The sequence below is a fragment of the Dendrobates tinctorius genome, unplaced genomic scaffold (assembly GCF_039654945.1).
Source record: "Dendrobates tinctorius isolate UK_male_01 unplaced genomic scaffold, ASM3965494v1 ptg000011l, whole genome shotgun sequence".
In the NCBI taxonomy this organism is placed as follows: domain Eukaryota; kingdom Metazoa; phylum Chordata; class Amphibia; order Anura; family Dendrobatidae; genus Dendrobates; species Dendrobates tinctorius.
This window is the reverse complement of record NW_027361679.1, coordinates 111123203-111145314: the sequence shown is the minus strand read 5'-3', so window position 1 is coordinate 111145314 and position 22112 is coordinate 111123203. Positions and strand designations below refer to the sequence as shown.

The window sequence follows — 22112 nt, the reverse complement described above, 5'->3', positions numbered from 1 at the left end:
TGCAATCTGAACATCACTGACAGATGACGTGCCAGACAGCAGCAAGCAGCGATGGACCGAGGGACAGGTGAATATCTCAGGTGCCAGCAGGGACACCGGCACCTGACACCCAGCGACGGAGAGGTGAGTATGTCATTTTTTTTTTTTTATTTTTAAATGCAGCGGCAGCACATGAGGGCTTAATCTATGGGGGTAGCATATGGGGGCTTAATCTATGGAGCATCTATGGGGGTAGCATATAGGTGGCATAATCTATGGAGCATCTATGGGGGCAGCATATAGGGGCATAATATATGGAGCATCTTATGGGGGCAGCATATGGGGGCATAATCTATGGAGCATCTTATGGGGGCAGCATATGGGGGCATAATCTATGGAGCATCTTATGGGGGCAGCATATTGGGGCATAATCTATGGAGCATCTTATGGGGGCATAATCTATGGAGCATCTTATAGGGGCATAATCTATGGAGCATCTTATGGGGGCATAATCTATGGAGCATTTTATGGGGCCATAACCTTTATGGAGCAGCATATGGGGCATATTATTCTATGGAGCATCTTATGGGGGCATTATTAACCTTTGTGCAGCATTATATGGGGTGTATTTTGTATGGAGCATCTTATGGGGCTATCATGAACTGTATGGAACATTATATGGGGCTCCTGATTCAATATGGATATTCTAAAACATTTAACCTACTGATGTCTCAATTTTACTTTTATTGGTATCTTTTTATTTTTGAAATTTACCAGTAGCTGCTGCATTTTCCACCCTAGGCTTATACTCGAGTCAATAAGTTTTCCCAGTTTTTTGTGGCAAAATTAGGGGGGTTGGCTTATACTCGAGTATCTAGAGCAGTAATGTTGTTCATATTCATACACTACGGAGTGCAACTTGTTTTGTATGACTGTCAGACTTTGGAGTTTGCTGTGAAATTTTTCCTGTTTTGTGTACGTACAGCTAGGTCAGGGAGTACTACACTACTTCTTGCAACTAGTGGTAAATGTGACTGCAGCCCACAGGTTACTGCAGAAATGATACCACAGTTTGTGATTGGGACCCTGCGATGCCGTCTCTGGGGGCTGATGCATCTCTCCTGCCAAGGCAACCCATTAAAGGGAACCTGTCAGCAGGATTGTGCACGGTAACCTACAAATAGTGTCAGGTCGGCTCCGTTATACTGATTACAGTGATACTTTGTGAAATCAGTTTTGTGATTGATGTTTAATCTTTATTTGTAGTTTTGTGTTAATGATATGCTCGTGCTGCGGGGTGGCCTGTGGCTCTTCATGTGGTGCTCTAATTAGGTATTCGTCTGTATGGCTTCTGACAGCTCACTGATCCCTCAGTGACTTGACCCCTATTTTACATACTGCATATACTATTGCTGAGTTACAAAAAAAAATGACAATCAAAATGGCGGCGTCACCTGCGCCGTAGCATCTATTGTGTTCCGATAGATGCTACTGCCCAAGCGCCTGCGCCATTTTGCTGGAGAAAAACTTTTTTTGGGCTGTATCAAAATAGCGGCCCCTGCGCAGTAGCATCTATCGGCGATTGATGTTACTGCGCAGGTGCCACCCGTTCCATTTTGATGGCGCTAAAAAAAAGTTTCTCCAGCAAAATGGCACCGTCAGTGTTTACGTAGTAGCATCTATCGGATGCTACTGCGCAGTTGTCATTTTAATGAATGATTTTTTTAATTTAATTTTTTTTTTGCCCCATGATGGCATAAGAATAAAGCATTAATGTATATAGGCATATGAGGCATGTATCATGTTACACTGCAGGCACCATTTTGATGAAATTGTTTGTTTTTTTTTGTGTAACCTCACAATAGTAAATTCAGTATGTAAGTTAGGGGGCAGGTGAGTGAAGGATCAGTGACCTGTCAGCAGCCATACAGATGAATACCTGAGCAGAGCACCACATGAAGACCCCCCCCCCCCCCCCACAGACCGCCCCGAAGCACGAGCATAGCATTAACTCAAAACTGAAAATAAAGATTAAACAACAGCCACAGGACGGATTTCATCAACCATGGTATTGTTTTAATCAGTATAACAGCGCCAGCCTGACACTAGATTACTGTGCACAATCCTGCTGACACATTCCTTTTAAAAGCGCTTTTGCACTTTTTCAGCAGAAGTGAAAGGCCCCCCCAAGCCTGCCATGGCCTGTGATTGACACTGGCAAAAAGCTAAGAGATGGGTATACCCATCAGTAGAATACATTGTTTGGGTGGGCTTAGGTTCGGCCAACTTGTCTCAACCTCCTGACTTACAGAAAGGTGACTTATATGATGCGCATGGGGGGCATTACATGATTTTTGTGTCTGGTTAAAAGGAGGCATCTCCTTGGGCTACTGAGATCTCTTTATAAAGTACAGGTTGATGGTGGCGGTTTGGGGCATGCACAGAATCTGTCAGGTCTTGGAACAACATCTTGGCTTTTATTATAGTTAGAGATGGGCGAACCCGAACAGAAAAATTTCGGCATCCGTATCGAACACCTACTGTTCGGGCACGGACTTCACCAGGAAGTCCGTGTTACTGTTCGTGTTCGGCTGCCCGAACACGGCAGTTCAGCCCGGCTGGGAATGGAGCCTCAGTGACCGGATGTAACCTCTATGACGTCACCACTGGTCTCTGAGGCAGCGCTCGCAGCAGTTCAGTCACCAGTGGTTCTCAGCCTGGACGGTCACATCTTGGCACCGTCCAGGTTGAAAACTGTTTACCCCCCAGATATGGATTACGGTGTGGGACAGAATGACAGTCAGGTATGGTATATTGTTTTTTTATGTAACTTTTATTACAGGAGAATGAGGGCTTCAGTGGAATTAGGCGTTTAAATAAAAATGGAAAACTGTGTTTAGTCTTATTTCTAATAAAAGACTTTATTCTGGCTGTGTCTTTATTTACCATACAACTATAGGATTAGTAATGGGTGGGTGTCTTATAGACGCCTCTCCATTACTAATCCGTGGACTTCTAGTCAATGTGCATTTTCTGGGTGGCTGCGGGATGCTATTTTTAAGCTTGGGTAGGGGGCAATATCCATGACCCCTTACCAGCCTGAGAATATCAGCCCCTAGCTGTCTGCTTTATCAAGGCTGGTTGTCAAAAATGGGGGGGACCCCACACTGTTTTTTTTTTAAATTATTTAAATAAAAAAGACAGTGTTGGAAACTTTTTATTCTTGATAACCAGCCTTGCTGAAACTGACAGCTGAGGTTTGCAGCCCCCAGCTGTGAGTTTGCCTGGCTGGTTAGCAATAATACAGGGGAACCCACGCCATTTTTTTTTTTTTTTTTCCCCCCTAATTATTTATTTGTAGCGCAGCAGCGGCTGATGAATACTCCCATCGGACGCTTCTGCTCTCACTTTAATTAGTGGCTGCAGGTGTCGGATGATGGGATCAGTAGTCCCATCAACTGACACCAGTGACCGGAGGTGAGCTTTATACCTCCGATCACAGCTGAGCGCTCATGCTGTCTTTTGACTGCATGGGAACCGCGGCTCTGACCGGTGGGGATGGTTTCACCGCCAGTCAGAAGCGATGTTTGCCGCTCTACCATGCACATGACAGCGTGGCAAACACTGGATGTTCGAGCCACCCATTCAAGTGAATGGGGTCCAGGTACTGTTCTAGTACCCAAACTTTTTGTATGGCCGGGATCACACATGCGAGAAACACGGCTGAGTCTCGCATGTTAATACCTGGCACTCAGGAGCGGAGCGAGCAGCTGGATAGAAATACATGAAACAGAGAAAAAAGATCATGCCCATATAATGGGAGACACCTCCATTGCATATAAAAACGATTTTTATTAAACATGTATATCAAAATGACACACAGAATACATGAGAACAAAGCACAATCCAGTTTAAAAACAATTAAAAGTACAGTGGATTACATTGGGCTATTTTGTGGGGCTTGGTGTGGTTTGCTCAGGCCTTTATATCAAGGCTGGGCCTACGATAGGTCTTTTTCTGTGTACTTTTAATTGTTTTTAAACTGGTTTGTGCTTTGTTCTCATGTATTTTTTGTGTCATTTTGATGTACATGTTTAATAAAAATCATTTTTATATGCAATGGAGGTGTCTCCCATTATATGGGCATGATCTTTTTTTCTCTGTTTCCGTTCACTACAGCCTGCCCATGGTGAGCCCTCTTGCTCATATTAACTAGTGGTGCCCTCCATTATTTAAAGTATTTCTGCATAGCAATACATGGAGTCGCACGCTCCGCTCCAGAGTGCCGGGTATTAACATGCGAGACTCGGCTGTGTTTCTCGCATGTGTGATCCCGGCCTAACTGTTCGTCCATCTCTATAATGTGTCAGGATGGAAATGATTCCACTCGAGCAGAATACATGCGATTGTTTTCCACAGCGCTCATCTGATCGTAGATTACCTGCTGCTTTTAAGGTGATTGCTACTACTTGCAAAACTTCAATTTGATCCATGGAAACTTAAGTAATGGAAGCTACAATTGGAAGAAACTGATTGTACTGTGAAAAATGCAAGCTATGTAACGTTTATCTGATAGATCGGGCACTTCTTTCCCTTTTGTTGTGCTTGCTGCACCCTGAGTGAAAAATCACTGTTTTTATTTAACACATTTTTCATTCTGTCAGTCTAGGAATTGAGCCAAAACCCCGAGCCAGAAATTGTACTGTTAGATTATGGCATGACTCAGACATGTTATTGTAAAACCAATTGCTGGAAACTGGGGGATGGGTTTCCAACGCATGTCTGTCTCTGCAGCTGCGTATACACAGTGAAGTGCTAGCATCTCTGCATTTTCTCATCTTCCCATATAAGACACCTTAAAGGGAACCTGTCAGCAGGATGGTGCACAGTAACCTACAGACAGTGTCAGGTCTGCGCCGTTAAACTGATCGACACCTGGGTTGATGAAATCCGTCTTGTGGTTGTTGTTTTAATCTTTATTTTCAGTTTTGAGTTAATAAGACCGTGCCCCCGGGGTCTTCATGTTGTGCTCTGCTTAGATATTCATGTGTGTGTATGTATGTGTGTATATATGTATGTGTGTGTGTGTATATATATGTATGCACACACACACGCTCTCACACTAAGGGGCAGGTCATTGAGGGATCAGTGACCTGTCAGAAGCCATACAGATGAATAACTAAGCAGAGCACAATATCATATTTTTTTTAAGAAGTTTTAACGGTTAAGAGTTAACCAGTGATTTCTCATTTTTATAACAAAATTTGCAAAACCATTATTTTACGGACCACATCACATTTGAAGTGACTTTGAGGGGCCTATATGAGCGGAAACACCCAAGTGACACCATTCTAAAAACTGCACACCTCAAGGTGCTCAAAACCACATTCAAGAAGTTTATTGACCCTTCAGGTTCTTCACAGGAATTTTTGGAATGTGGAAGGAAAAAAAAACCATTTACTTTTCTTTGACAAAAATGTTCTTTTAAACCTTTTTTTTTTTTTTGTTTTTTTTTTGTTTTTTTTCCTTCGCAAGGGTTACTGGAGAAAATGCACCATACAATTTGTTGTGCAATTTCTCGTGAGCATGCCGATACCCCATATGTGGGGGAAATCTACTGTTTGGGCACTTGTTAAGGTACTGTCACACTAAGCGATATCGTTAGCAATAGTGCTATAACTTGTGACGTTATAGCGATATTGCTAGTGATATTGCTGTGTGTGATACTTACCTACGACCCGCTCCCCCGCTGGTTATCACTGCGCGCGAGAACGTTCAGGACCGCTTCTCGTCAGCTTCCTGCGGCGCTTCCTGTGGAGAGACGAGCGACGCGTGGAGCCGGGCGGGAGGACGCAGGATCGCCTAGTGTGACAGGAAAGTAGCGACCCCCGTCCCCAGCGTGTGGCAGCTCACTAGCGACCACTTAGCGATGTACCAGCGATCCTGACTGTCATATCGCTGGTCGGGATCACTGGTACATCGCTAAGTGTGACAGCACCTTTAGGGCTCGGAAGCTTTTTGAATGTAAAATTTGCCTACACTATGGAAACCCCGCCACAAATGACACCATTTTGGAAACTAGACCCCTTAGGGAACTTATCTAGATGTGTATTGAGCAGCTTGAACCCCCACGTGATTCACAGAAATTTATAACGTGAACCTGCAAAATTTATTTTTTAGCTCCAAATTTTGTATTTTCACAAGGGTAACAGAAGAAAATGGACCACAAAATGTGTTGTAATGTCTCTTGAGTTTACCGATACCCCATATGTCGTTGAATACTACTTTTGAGGCACAATACATAGCTCAGAAGAGAAGAAACGCCCTATTATAGTGCAGATTTTGCTGCACTTGTTTGAGGGGGCCATGTTATGTTGGCAGAGCCCCCCTCCTATATTACCCCATTTTACAAACTAAACCTCCCAATGAATTTTATCTAGGGGTGCATATTGACACCACAGGTGTGTCACAGACTCTTATACCATTGGGCAGTGAAGAAAAAATAATTTACATATTTACTGCCAAGATTGTGTCTTAGCCCCAAGCTTTACATTTTCAAGTGACCCCATTTTGGAAATTATAAACCTTTGGGAATTTATCTACAGATGTAGTAATGATTTTGACTGACTTGGGTATTTTCCAGATATAAGCAGCGGTGGATGTTGCGGAGTGAAAATTGCAAACTGCCATTGTATTGGCCAGTACGTTATGCACAGCTCTGGAGACACACACCTGTAAATAATGCGGGCTCTCATCACTACAGAAATGCCAAACGTGGACGCTAAATGTGGTTTAGGCACACTGGGGCTCAGAAGGGAGGGGGGATTTGGGAGCGGAGAATTTGCTATTTGCTAAATTTTCTTTTGGGGAGCGAGGAGCCATTTCACTTTTCCAGATCCTTTGTGCTACCAGTAATGTGGTAGCCCACTATTTCCATTAACAGATGACAGACCTGAATGAGGACTTGCTTTTTTTTTTTTTTTTTTTTTGTGGATTGAGTTGAAGCTTTTATTGGGAACATTTTACATAACCTTTAGGATCACGTTTATCCGGCGGTGAGCCCACCTCAAAGCCGCGACATGTCAGCTGTTTTAAACAGCTGACATTTGCCCGCAATAGACACGAGTGGAATCCACCTGCACCTATTAACCATTTAAATGCTGCTGTCAAACGCTGACAGTGGCATTTAACAAGCACTTCCGGCCGCTGGACCGGAAATACGCGCATTGCTGACCCTCGTCGTGATCGGGGGTCAGCGAAGCGTTGCCATCACAACCAGAGGTCTCCTGGAGACCCCTATGGTTGTTGATGACAGATTGCTATGAGCGTCACCCTGTGGTCTGCGCTCATAGCAATGCTGTAATTCAGCTACATAGAGATGATCTGTGCATCACCTCTATGTAGCAGAGATGATCAAGTAGTGGAGTATATTGAAGCATGCTAAAAGTAAAAAAAAAAAAAAATGTTTAAAAATAAAGTTCAAATCGCCCCCCTTTGCTCCAATCAAAATAAGGCAATAAAAAATCAAACCTACACATATTTGGTATCGCCGTGTCCAGAATCGCCCAATCTATCAATAAAAAAAGGATTAACCTGATAGCTAAACGGCGTAGCGAGAAAAATCAAAACGCCACAATTACGTTTTTTTGGTCTCCGCAACATTGCATTAAATTGCAATAACATGCGATCAAAAGATTGTATCTGCACCAAAATGGTATCATTAAAAACATCAGCTCGGCACGTAAAAATAAGCCCTCACCCAACCAGAGATCACAAAAAATGGAGGCGCTACGGGTCTCGGAAAATGGCACAATTTTTTTTAATTTTTTTTTAAGCAAACTTTGGATATTTTTTTCACCACTTAGATAAAAACAGAACTTAGACATGTTTGATGTCTATGAACTCGTAATGGCCTGGAGAATCATAATGGCAGGTCAGGTTTAGCATTTAGTGACCCTAGCAAAAAAGCCAAACAAAAAACAAGTGTGGGGTTGCACTTTTTTTTTTTTTTCAATTTCACTACGCTTGGAATTTTTTTCAAGTTTCTGTTACACGACATGGTGAAACCAATGGTATCCTTGAAAAGTACAACTCGTCCAGCAAAAATAAGCCCTCACGTGGGCATATTGATGGAAAAATAAAGTTATGGCTCTGGAAATAAGGGGAGCGAAAGCGCTAAACCGAAAAAATCTCCGGTTATTAAGGGGTTAAAGGATGCATATGTCGTCATTTGGTTTCTGCACATTACACTGGGCAATGATTGTGTTTGATTATCGCCTTGTGTAAGGACTCTGGTAGTGGACAACAATGGAGGTAGTAAAATGTCATTCCTGCTTCTGTCCGGTCTGCAAGCACGAAGTCTGTGGCCTACCCATAAAATGTACCTGCCCCCCATGCCTTACAGTCTTCCATAGTGTGATTGGAAGTGGGTGAAAGCTGACCCTCATTGTTTTGGTGACAACCATGTGGTAATTGATGTCATACACCATGTCCCCTTTTGCTTATACAGGAAAGCACCTCTCTAGTGAGAACCATTGGCATGGCATTTATTTTCTTGTCCCGTGATGTAGACTGTCTTGGGCTATGTCTCCACACAAAAATGAAAGGGTTTTCTGCACAATCAAAACAGTCAGACAATTCTGAGGTAGTGTTTAAGTTTCCTTTATTTTTATTTCCACTTGTCAGCATATTCTCCATCTGAAGTTCTACAGGTAATATTTTATCCTACCGTGCATCAAGCAGCGCAGAAGGTCAGTAATTAAGCATGCATGCACATAATTATTCAACTTGCCCTCTGTCTGCATCCCCCACTCCCTTATTATAAAGACCACTCTCCTGTAGGAATATAGTTTCTCTACATACTGTAGAACTTGCATCGAGAAACTGTACATTATACCAATTTGTTTACTTTTTAATATCTATGGTTTGATATACTTTCCGCATTTTAACCACTTCACGACCTTGGTATTTTCAGTTTTCCCTTCACCCATGACAGCACACCTGAGAGAGGGATCCGCCCCGCCCGGACAGGAACTTACCGAAATATAAGGGGCGGTACCTCTTCCCCACTTCAGTTGGGTTCCTGTCCTGGATGGGTGCCGGTCATAGGAAGAGAAAGGTCCCGGGTCCTTCCCGGCGCGGGAAGAACAAGTTCCATACCTGTAGCATTGGGCGTCCGGAAGTGCAGTCCACGGGTCCCCCCGGGGCTTGGTGTTCGTGCGGGCGGCATCTGCAAGAGGGCCTGAAGGAAATCCGCCACGCCTCCCTCCTCTCATGCCCCCCAAGCCGGTTCTCTCTGATTCTGCGTGGAGGAGTGGCCGGTGATGACGACTTCCGGGTGCCGCTGACATCACGGGCGCCTCAAAGAATTGAGGGAATGTGCCCTGCTGATGTCAGGAGCCGAAAACACGGCGCCCAGTGCAAGGCCGGCTTTTTTTGTGATGGAAGCGTGCAGTCCGACCGGTGGTCGCAAGGGGGAGGGGCACCCGGATTGAGGCGGCCTATTTTAAGGCGGACCCCAGGGAATCGGGCTGCTAGCAAAGATGGAGTCAGAGCAGCAGCAGTCGCTATCGCCACCGCCACTACCTCCAGCTCAGTTAACGGCTCACCGACAGCAGGATCGCAAAGGTGACGGTCAGTCAAGTGCCAGAAGCAGCAGTCGCCCCAGCCACAAATCGGGGGACTCCTCGTTGTCCAGGGATGACGCGTTACGTGTTCCTCCACAGCCTCCGAGTCCGGTACTCGTGGTTATCAGCGGGTAGTGAGTGATCTTCGTGAATGTTAGCTAGGTGATTAATAGGTCCCTATTGTCTGCTTGAATCTGTAGGAAAAAAAAAAATCGGGGGCAAAGAAGAATAACAGTGCCCTGTGTAAAATTCCTTTAGCAATGGATTGGCAGAAGGGCCTGTGTTCTAACTGCATTCAGAGAACTATTTTGGTGGAAACCCCAATTTTTGCAGCTACCCTTAGGTCGACTATTAGGTTGGAGGTGGAGGGCTCCCTTAAATCCCTTACTAAAGAAAGGAAAGAAGAGGTTTGAAGATTTTCCATCTAACTCACTCTTACTCGGTCTCATTCCAGGGTCGAGTGCAGGCTGAATCCCGTTCTTCCTCCTCCTCGAGGAGTAAACCATGTTTTCCCATAAAAGACACGGACAGTCTCCTTAAAGCCATCAGGGTAACAAGGGGTCTAAAGGAAGAAAAAATGGCTAAGTCCCTGGAAGATGTTATGTTTGGGGGATTGCAGGAGAGGAGAAAGCGAACCTTTCCAGTTAATGACAAGGTCCGAGCACTCATTAATAGAGAGAGGAAAAAAACGGAAAAATCAGGAGCCTGTCTTTTTGGAGGAAAAAATTCAACAGGTGCTTCCCCCAGGGGAAAAGAGAAAATGGGAGGATAGGAGAAAAAAGGACTCTGGATTCATGTTCGGTGGGTCCGCCTCTACATCTAAGAAATCCCCGCAATGACGCCAGAATCCTGGTGGAGGGAGGGCTGTCGTTTTTTGCTCAGGCCTCGGAAAACATCTCTTCCAACACCTGGATCCTAAATACAGTGAAGGAAGGCCTGAAGATACAATTTTATCGTCAGCCAAAAGGGGGATAGAAGAACAATTAGCCCTAGAAACATAAATCTTGAGTCTGCTAGACAAACAGGTCTTGTCCGAAGTCCCAAACAAACAGAAGGGGAGAGGGTTCTACTCGCCCCTCTTCTTAATAAAACAAAAAAAAAACAGGTGGTTCTTTCAGAACGATCATAAATCTCAGAGGTCTCAATCAATGGGTGGAAAATCATACCTTTAAGATGGAGTCAGTAACTACAGCCATAACTTCTGCATCACAACTGTTTCTTGGAGGTAATCGATTTAAAGGATGTCTATTATATTCCCATCCATCCAGGCTATCAAAAATATTTGAGGGTGGCCCTATATATCCAGGGCAATTGCAGGCATTTTCAATTCAGGGCCCTTCCCTTTGTACTATCAATAGCCCCGAGGGTGTTCACCAAAGTTATAGCAGAGATTACAGCCGCCTTCCGAATCCAGACGATTCCTGATAGTGGGAGACTGAGGACCATTGTGCTATGCAGTTGAGACAGGTGACCAAAACCCTGCAAGAATTGGAGTGGATGATAAATACTCAAGAATCAAGATTGCAACCCCTGAAGAGACAGACCTTCCTAGGGTTTATCCTGGACTCTGAACTACAAGCCTGTCTTCTTCCTGAGGACAAGATAGAATGGGTAGTAAAACTGACCTCAGCAGCTATAGAACAACCCCATATGGCCCTGAGAAAAGCAATCTACAGTGGGAAGTCCTATCAGCACAAAAACTGCTAAGAGGGCATTTAGAAAGAAAGGTAGAGCTTTCCTTAGGGGTCAGGAACTCCCTCAGTTGATAGTCAAACTTGACATCGGGAATACCTTAGGAAACACCAGTAAGCAATGTGATCCTGACAGATGCAAGTTCCTCAGGGTGGGGGCGCACCTAAGAGGTCAGGCAATACAAGGGTCCTGGGCGCCTCAGGAGCGAGGCTCATCATCCAACCTAAAAGAACTTTTGGCGGTGAGCAAGTACCTGGAACACTTTATTCCCCTCCTCCGGGGCCACAATGTCCGTATTATGTCAGACAAAAGGGCCACAGTAGCGTACATCAACCATCGGGGGGGACGAGATCATACCCGCTAATGGAATCAACCAACAGTATTTTTCTAGCAGCAGAACATTTTCTGACCCTGTTGGCACTACACATAAAGGGGGCGGAAAACATCTAAACAGATTTCCTGAGTCATAACAGACCAAAACAGGGGGAATGGGCCTTAAACCGCAGAATTTTTCAGCAGATAGTACACCTGTGGGGAAAACCAGAAATAGATTTGTTTGCCAACAAGAGCAACAGGCAAGTGGAAAAGTTTTGCTCGTTAAACCTAAGAGGCCATTTGCAGTAGACTGCCTGCATATTCCTTGGGACTTCAAGATGGCCTACGCATTCCCTCCAGTGACTCTGATTCCGGCAGTTGTGAGGAAAGTCAGAAGGGAGCAAGTGAGAGCGATTTTGGCCAAAAAGACCTTAGTTTTCCCTGTTGAGGATAATGTCGCGATCAGAGCCATGGATCCTGCAAGAGATCACGGACCTTCTCAGTCAGGGTCCAATATTCCATGCGCAAGTGAAAGGTTTCCATCTTGCAGCATGGAATTTGAGAGGTCGCTTCTGAATAGTAGAGGGTTCTCCCCCTTGCTAGTTTCCACCTTGCTAAGGAGTAGGAAACCCATAACTACAAGAATCTATGGCAGAACATGGAGTAAATTCCTACAATTCTTAGGGAAACCCTTAGACCAAAAACCTCTGATTGGCCCCGTCTTAGAGTTCCTACAATCAGGGTTGCAATTGGGTCTGGCTGTGAATACCTTTTAAGGTTTAAGTATCGGCAATAGGAGCATTGTGCAACTGTAATCTGGCAGCAAATAGATGGGTAGCAAGGTTCATAAAATCATTCCATAGGTCCAAACCTATCCCAACACTGAAAATTTCTCCGTGGGATCTAAACTTAGTTTTAGAGGCCCTTACAAAGGAACTGTTTGAACCTGTTCAGCAGTTACCTATAAAGTACCTTACCCTGAAAACAATTATATTAGTAGCCCTTACATCCGCTCGTAGGGTGAGTGATTTGCAGGCCCTTTTTATAAATCCACCTTATATTCAAGTATATCAGGATAGGATCGTATTAAAAACAGACCCCGCGTGTCTACCCAAGGTAGTGTCAGATTTTCATCGGAGTCAGGAAATTGTCCATCCCTCTTTCTGTGAAAACCCCAAAAATCTGGGGGAAAAGAAATTCCACAATCTGGACGTGAGGAGGGCTCTGCTAGAGTATGTGTCTGGAACTAGCCAGTGGAGGAGGTCCTAGTCCCTATTCATAGCCTTTCAGAAAGCCAGGAAGGGTTATGGAGTGTCGGGAGGCTATTAGTATAGCATACTTGGCTAGTGGTTCTCCAATTCCTGATGGCATCAAGGCTTATTCCACCAGAGCCGTGGCGACCTCCTGGGCAGAGAAAGCGGAGGTATCAAGTGACCAAATTTGTAAGGCCGCTACCTGGGCCTCACCATCAACCTTCTTTAGGCAATATAGGTTGAACTTATCCTCCTCGGCTGACTTGACTTTTGGTAGAAGGGTGCTGCAAGCTGTGGTCCCTACCTAAGGTGCTTTGATTTCTTCAAAAGTGTCTCAGGTGTGCTGTCATGGGTGAAGGGAACACCATCAAGGTTACTTACCATATGGTTGTGCACTATAGTTGGATGTATTTGTAATGTGATGGATAAATATATGACTAACCGGAAGTCCTCTCATACTCTGTAACCACCTGAAGCCGGGGAGAGGTACCGCCCCTTATATTTTGGTAGGTTCCTGTCCTGGCGGGCGAATCCCTCTCTCAGGTCTTCTGTCATGGGTTCCGGAATAACCGGCTACCAGTAAGTAACCTTGGTGGTTTTTGCGTTTGTTTTGCTCCCCTTCTTACCAGAGCCATAACATGGCGCCATTTTTGAGACCTGCAGCGTCTCTATTTTCCATGATCTGGGGGCTGGGTGAGGACTTTTTTTTTTTTTTTAAACGCGTCCAGCTGACCCTTTTATTGCTACCATTTTGAGGTAGATGTTTTTATAGCCTGTTATTGCATGTTATTGCAATGTCGTGCTGACCAAAAAAAAGGATTTCTGGCTTTTTTTTTTTTTTTCTCGTTACGCTGTTTACCGATCGGGCATTTCTGAACATGGTGATACCAAATGTGTAGTTGTAATTGTTTTTATTTTGAATTGGACAAAAAGGGGGTGATTTGAACTTTTACATTTTAATATTTTTATATTTTTAAACTCTTCTTTATTACTTCAATAGTCTTCTTAGGAGACTTTAAGTTGCAATCTTCTGATTGCTTGTGCTACACATAGCAGAATTTATAATCTTCTGTGAACGCTGCTCATACAGCAGCAATGACAACCACAGGGGTCTCCTGCAGACCCCAGATTATCATGTCAACCCATCGGCGCTCTGTGGTCATGTGACAGGGGTGCCGATGGGCTGGGTTAGAGACGCGCTTCCGGCGCAGCCATGTTAAATACCTCTGTTGTAGATTTACAGCGGCATTTAACATGTTAACAGCTGCAGGTGGATTGCGATTCTATCCACGGCTCTTAGGGACCCATGTCAGCTGATGAAATTGGCTGTCATGTGCCGGACAACATGCTGGCTCAGCGCCGGAGCCCGTATGGAATGCAGGAACACTACTTTTGACGTGTGTATATGTGTCATAGGTCGTGAAGGGGTTAAGGGAATATGTCAGCAGGTTTGATAGTTAACCTGAGACTGCTCACCAATTACTAATTTAACTGGTGTAAGAAAAAAACATGTATATCACCAACGTACCCCTAATTACAAGTAATCATAATATTAAGACATCATCTGATTATAATTAAAAGAGAAATACGTGATGTCTTACTATAATAACTATTACTTGTAATTAGGGGCTGAAACACCAATTACAAGGATGTCACTTATCAGGCTGTGCACTGTTTACTTACAGTGAAGGTTTTATCACCTGGAGAGTATCAATGCCTTCTCTAGAGCTCACGCTCTTGCTAGTTTGACCACACTCCCTCCTCTGCTAAGCAGCTCACTGTCAATAGGCGATGTACATGGGAGAGCCTGGTGTTGGCAGGGTTAGCTTTCTCAGCTCTGTTTCATGTTACATCTAAAACTGTGTCACAACTGCGCACCCAGTGAGCTAAGTGATGCATCGCTGACATCCAGGTCTCTCTTCCTATGTTATGCTGCTCTCTGATGAGGTAGCGAAGAACTGGTGACACATTCCCCTGAAGGTTATGTTCCTATGATGAGGTTTTGGTGGTCTTTTGACTGATATCCAGCAAAGTGGATAGGATTTATAGAAATCTCATGCCCACTGTTTTGTTTTTTTACGCCTCGTAAACTGACTTGCAGTGTGTTTTACAAATCTGCATATTTCAACTTCTTTTGTAAGTACCCTTATAATGTGCAGATTTCACTAAAGACTTGCATTAGTTATGTGCACATGTTCAGGAATTGGCAGCGCTTTGGACGTAGCACATGTCCGTTGCGTCGTTTTCCAAGACCCAAAACATAATTTATATTTTTCTGTTGATGGGGCTGTGGTCAGCTGTTACTTTTTTATTGCTACCTAATTTATCTGGCAGTTTAATTTTTTTCTCTTTACTTATTGGGCTTATTAATTCCATATTTTATTAGATCTGGCTTCTACAAACGCAGCACCACCAAATGTGGGTTGTTGTTTTTTCTTACAGGGGAATGTATAGTGCATACAACAGAACTGCAGTATAGAGTGAAAATATCTGTCTCTGCCTATATCTGAGCTGCACTGGGGCACAAAGATGACAGCGAAAGGAGTCATCTGTCATAGAATCCAGTTGGTTACCTGTGATCAGGTTGTGTGGGTGATGCACTGGCGCATGTTCATTTAATGCCACTGTCAGCAAGTTAAATGGTCAACAGCAGGGGGGGGCACACGTTGGCTTCAGATGCAGCTCTTAGACTGATACTGGCCATTTAATGTAAACTCTGTAATGTTGGAAGGGGTTAGATGGCACCTGTCGGCCTAAACTGACAGTATAAACCAAGCACATGGCTTGTAGGGGGCATGGGCTCTGTAATAAGTGTTCTGATCATTGCCTTCGTTATGCAGAAACCTAAAGCGTAACTGTCATTTGTCAATAGTACAGAAGATATTATACAGTTTTTTCCTTTCAGAGAAATCTGCTTTCTCTGCCAATACAGATCAGCCATTATCAAATTCTCAATTGAGGTAAAATCTGTATTCAATGAAGATGGACTTTCCCATTACTGAGGAGATGGAGGTTGCCATAGATACAATTATATGTATCTTGTAGGAAGGAGGAGCTACAGGCAGAGCTCCTCCCGTCTACACAGAATCTCATTAGTAGCAGCGGCCATCTCCTCTCAGTAATGGGAAAGTCCGTCTTCATTGAATCCAGATTTTACCTCAATTGAGAATTTTGATAATGGCTGATAATTTCTGCAGAGAAGCAAACCCTTCTGAATCCCTGTGTTTCCCCCCAGTAAAATGACACATACTCCCCTTCAGTGCTGCTGTCATTCCAGCAGTGTTGGCACCGTCTCTCCTGTGGCTCGGGTGAAGTTATGTCAAGTGATCCCTGCAGCCAATTGGCGCTGGCTTCACTTTCCTCTCTTACAGACGTAATTGACATTCACTTCCGGCAGATGTCGTCACTTGTTCAAGGAGAGTGAAGCCTCAGATGTTAGGCTGCAGGGGTCACGTGACATAATGTCAGGGAAGCTCCGGGAGAGCCAGTGCCAACACCGCTGGAACAGCGCCAGCACTGGAGGAGAATATAGGTCTTATTTTACTGGAGGGAAATGGGATCAGAAGGGTTTGTCAGAGTAGTGGACACCACCTTTTTAAATAGAAAATAAAATGTGCGTGTTTGCTTATAGCCACACAATGAGCTTCATATAAAAAGAGAACCATAAATGCAATGGCAGAATTGCAATGAAATGTTTGGGGGGGAGGGAAAGTGTGTGTTGTGTTCTAAGCTAGTTATTGGTCTTAGAGGAAGGTAAGGGAAAAAAATGAAAAATTGCTTGGTCATGACAGGGTTAAAGGTTCTGCCTGCCATTCCTCTTGGTTGTGTGTCCAGCTCTTCTGCAATGCAGCCTCCCTTAGGGTATGTGCACACGTTGCAGAAAATTTCTGCACAAAAACCTGAATCCCGTCCCAGAAACCGCACCTATTTTTCCGCGGCAGTTTTTGTGCGTTTTTTGCGCGGTTTTGATGCGTTTTTGATGCGTTTTTTACCGCAGCGGTTTCTAAAAGCATGGGAGAAGCCTAAACCGCGGAAAAAAACGCAAAATTAATGTGCATGCTGCGGTTTTTACTGCGATGCGGTTTTTTCACGGTAAAAAAACTCATCAATGTGCACAAAAAGTGCAAAATGCATAGAAATGACTGTGCAGCTTATTTTTAGCGGTTTTATAGCGGTTTTATAGTGAAAACCGGGGTAAAAACCGCTAAAAAAACGCTGTGTGTGAACACAGCCTTATAGATCTCTGCCCCTACTACTGTCAGTCATTGCCAGCTGCACACGTCACGTAGCCTTCCTACGTCTCGGCACAGTCCTCTGCGTGCGTGCGCTTGGTGGCATCACAGACATATACAGTAACTGATGAGTAATACTTTACAGACGGTAGAGCAAAATTCCTGGAGTCTGATGTGAGCGCTGCGTCTGCTGTCACCCTGGCCTCACGGCACTGGAAGGTGATGAATGCATGAAGGTTTTCTGAGCATGTCGGCCAGGATTTCCTCACAGGTTGCTGAAACGTCTCCTACATTGCACTAAGGCTATGCTATGCCGTCTATACGTAGCAGGGTACACAGTGTCAGCTGCACTTCTGGCTATGTGTGTATATATCCTGTATCCGATGCAGATCGGTTGCACCCCGCTGTTCCTCGGTTACTTAAAGTGCATCTGTCAGCAGGTTTATAACACTTCAAACTGTATACATTAACCCCTTCATGACATGTGCTGTAATTGTCTCTCACATGTCGTGTGCCAGTATAGAGCTCAGTAGCTGAGCCCGCACCATTCCCAGGAGATGCTTGTTCTGATTACTGTTTAACCATTTAGATGCTGTCAGTCACCGATAGTGGCATTTAAATAGCATGATAATAGTGCATTGGTTTTCATTTGCCTCCACGCACCGCAAACGATGAGTGCCGATAGGTTGTCAGTAATGATGAGCGAGTATGCTCGTTACTCGAGATTTCCGAGCATGATCAGGTGATCTCCGAGTAGTTTGGGCGTGCTCGGAGCTTTAGATTCTGTCGCAATAGCTGCATGATTTGCGGCTGCTAGACAGCCTGAATACAAGTAGGTATTTCCTAACAAAGAGGCAATCCCCACATGTATTCAGGCTGTCTAGCAGCCACAAATCACGCAGCTGCGGCGACACAAACTATATCTCCGAGCACGCCCAAACTACTCGGAGATCATCTGATCATGCTCGGAAATATTGAGTACCAAGCATACTCGCTCATCACTAGTTGTCAGGGCAACCAGTTTGCTATCACTATATGGTAATATGGTACTGACCTTGGAAATCATGTTGGCAGGTAGTTTTTGCCACACAATAATCACCATAAATGCAAAACCTCAAATCACTACCAGAATTTTTTCGTTTTTTCCTTCATTATGTGGTTCTGGGAATTCTTTTACCCTTTTCAGTACATTACATAGTAAAATAAGTGTGGTAATGCAAAACTACAATTCTTATCGCCAAAAATACGCCCTGACGGGCCTTGGTCAATGGAAAAATAAGTTATGACTTTATGAAAGAGGGGAGGAAAAAATGGAGATGCAAAAATTTTAAAATCTCCCTCATTTGAAATGGTTAAATAGATTTCTCAACCACCACGAGAGAGGGAATCTACACTTCAAGAACCAGAAACCTACATGATAAAAAACCTGTAACGGGAACCTGTAACAGGGAGCAGGGTTGACGTACCTGTATCAAACGCTGGTAGTAGATCAGATAATGATGACTGCGCCTCAGATTCCTCCTCGTCAGCTTCTTCATCAGACAGCAATCTGGGGCATCACTGTTGCTCAGTAGAAGAGACTGATAAACTGGTCAGAGCCACAATGGGGATAGTTAATTCAAACCCTGAAGTCTGTGCAAGATATTGGTTTGGGGGCCTAGATCAGAGGAGACGTAGAACATTTCCTCTAAATGAAAAGATCCAGGCACTACTAACAACCGACATGAAAAGCATAAATTATCAAAATCATGATCTCAGGGAGACCCCTGATGAAGCAGGGGTGAAACACACGTTGGAGCCCCAGGACTACATTCCATAACCGTTATTAGGATAAGTAAATTACTTTTTAGTAATCTTCTTGTTCACAGGTCTTCCTGTACAATTGGCAGACAGACCATAAACTTGCACTATGCAGTATATACATTAGACTATCAAAGCTTTGTTTTTGGAGTAATTATTGCTGTACTTTAAACAATTTCCTAGACTGTTTTTTGGTATAACACCAGTGACATGTGATTTAACCATGCTTATGCATTATGTGGCCCTGCATTGTGCTACGCTGTTAACTGCTATTGATTTTATATTGGTGTTTTCAATAAAGTTTACATTTTTAGCGACTACAGGCACCAATTTGTTCTCTCGGTATTACTAGTCCAGAAGGAGTGGAAGAGACCAGAGAAGAGAGGCTCTCTTCCCCCATCGTTTGAAAGGAGCTATCCTTTTGATGAGGCTTCTTAGTCCATCTGGGAAAAGGCTCCTAAGCTTCTTGTGGCCATAACAAAAGCATCTTAAAAATTTGCCCTCCCCTTTGATGATATGGAGATGCTAAGGAAAAAAGCAGACCTTTTTCTCAGGGGTACGTGAGTGACATCAGCCGGAGCCCTAAAACCAGTGGTGGCAGCAACATGTACTGCTAGATCTTGAATGATCTTGAATGATCTGTTAGATCACCTAGAAGCTCAGGTGAAGGACAATGTGGCGAGGGACAATGTCTTATCCCACTCATGTGGGGAACAGCAGCATCTCTATCAGATGCTGCGGCTGGCTCTGTGTGACTAGCAGATAGATCAGTTGAACTTTCAGACACGGCTCGTAGGGAATTGTCGTTGAAGTGCTGGCCGGAGGATATTCAAGCCCCAGAGCAAGGTTGTGCCATTTCATGTGAAGGACAATATCTGTTTGGTAGGGGCTATGTTTAAAACCTCCTCCGAGGATTCTAAGAAATCGGGCCAGTGACTCCTGTTCCCAGGTAGGGGGACGCTCTCCTCCTTCTTCCCTGCCTAAGAAAGAGTAACGGGTTTAACGCCAGAGTTCCAGTCAGTCCCATAGAGGAAGAAATTTGTGCACTGATTGGTTTGGTTGGGATGTATATATTGCGTAGGTGGCTGGAGATCGGTGGTATCCTTTTTGAAAGTTTTTCTCAGTCTGGTATGGACTTTGAGGCAAGGACATCAGGTCTTGATGACTATATTTCCGTCCAGGACAGATTTTTTTCGGACACTGTAGCATGTCCTATCCAAATAGAGCAATATACACACTGTTAGAATTTGGCTCAGCTTGCCATTTTCAGTGTTTTTGAGAGAAGCCATGGGAAATAAAGGAAGAGCTAGTTGGCACATGTCATATCCACATTTCTTGGGCTACTATGGCTGGAGGGTTCAGCACACAAATGGTTCTTTGTTGACTTTTTAAGGGTGTTCTGCAAATAATTGCTCATGCTTACTGTGTAACAAGGCAGGACTTTACGTTCCAGTGGAACATATTCTGTGGATTTGTCGGAACTGTCTGAATACCCCATAGTAGTAACGCTCGATCAGGTAGCAATGGCTGTCTTCTGTTGGTTGAGAGACCCTGCAGGCCAGGTTACAGGATTGTCGGAAGAGGAATTGAGTGGAGATTGTTGGATGGTGTGAGACATAGTCTTAGGAACCATGATGTGTAGCTGTTTCTAGGTCTTCACGATTTCACTTCCTGAAACTCTCACCACGCTGGTGCCGATTATTCACACGTGGTGGGATGTAAAGGCTTTCAGTAATTCTATCTAGGGTTTTATGGGGAAACTCAGCAGGTGTTTTTTCAGCAGACAGTCCCTGGGGAACCCCCGTGTTCAGCCTTTATAGTGTCAGGCTGGTTGGGTACATTGCCATAATCTGGCTGTGTATGTCCGATATCAAACTATAGCAAAGTGTCTAGTCATGTTTGCATTTTTTATTCTGAGCTGGCAATCCATTCCTAATATGGAGGTTGATCTTGTATAATCAGTTGGATTTTTAGGCACTTTTAAATAGGACCTACCACTGATGAAAACCTGACCAGTTTTTGCTCCTATTGTATTCCCTCTGCTCCCCAATAGTCTTAGTTTTTTTAGAAATCCGCCTCTATATGGTTCCAGAGATTTGGTTCTTTGTATTTGGTGTTAATTTTTGTGGTCTGCAGGGGGGGCATGGCTCACAGGGTAAAAATGCAGAGCAGCCGAAAGACGCGTACCCATAGATTCTGGTGAGCAACGACTCCTTGTAAAGACTATAAAAATTACATTATATAAAAAAGCCCGTATGCTGGATTAAAAAAGCAAACTGTCCATTTTTCACCTGGTGGTAGTTCCTCCTTAGGCAAAACTTTCCAACAAAAAGACTGTAGTTGTTGCCCATAGCAACCAGAACAAAAATGACTTGACTTTCTTCATTGGGTTATAAGCCTAACTTTTTACTGCATTTTTTCCAAATATTTTTTTAGCAATCTTTTATTTTTATTTTAGTTTTATGGTTTTGAGGGAAAAAAAGTACTTTACTCTGAAATATACTATGCTTACCATAGTATATGGCAGGGCTGTGGATTCGGTAAGCCAAACCTCCGACGACTCAATTTCCTTGACTCGGGACTCCCTCATACCAGGACTGTGGAGTCGGTAAGCCAAACCTCCTGACTCCTCAATTACCATGACTCCGACTCCACCAAAATGGGCTCCGACTCCACAGCCCTGCTATATGGGTAGTGCAGGTGGTGTTTAAATATAGTTTTCACTTTTCAAAGGTTTTATAGGAAACCGACTTTAAAGAAACACTCCCATCAAAGTTTTTCAGTGCAATACAAAGGAAATCCTGAAAACATGATCTGTTGGTGGGCCTTGAGGACTGGAGTTGGGGAACCCTGCTGTAGGCTGCTAAACTATTTGGTTGTAAAGATGCATGTTTACAATCTGGTGGGAGTATTTCTATGGCTATTGCCTTTGGTGGTCCGGTTACATAGGCCTAGGACCACGTGGTATGTGATGTGTTCTGTCCTAAAGATTTTCTATTGCCGTATATAAACTATTTGATTGTAGCAGGCGGCCAGAATTTTGCCACTTCACCTTTTGCTGCATGGAGGGCACTTTAGCACACATGGTTACATGTAATTCATTTTTCATAAAAATTTTAAACCATACTTTTGTCTTCCAGGACTCTGTAGCTTTGAAGCCAGCCATTCGATTCCAAGGTACCCAGGGGGTAAGATTCTGATTTTTATTTATTTTT

The 22112-nt window shown here is 44.0% G+C and overlaps 1 protein-coding gene across 1 annotated transcript in view; it reads left to right on the top strand.

Moving 5' to 3' along the window:
- ELL (elongation factor for RNA polymerase II) overlaps positions 1-22112 on the top strand; it is a 131811-nt gene that overhangs the window by 39470 nt on the left and 70229 nt on the right. The window contains exon 2 of the mRNA XM_073546153.1: positions 22038-22085. Coding sequence (XP_073402254.1) covers positions 22038-22085 — 48 coding nt within the window. The remainder of the gene's footprint in view (positions 1-22037; positions 22086-22112) is intronic.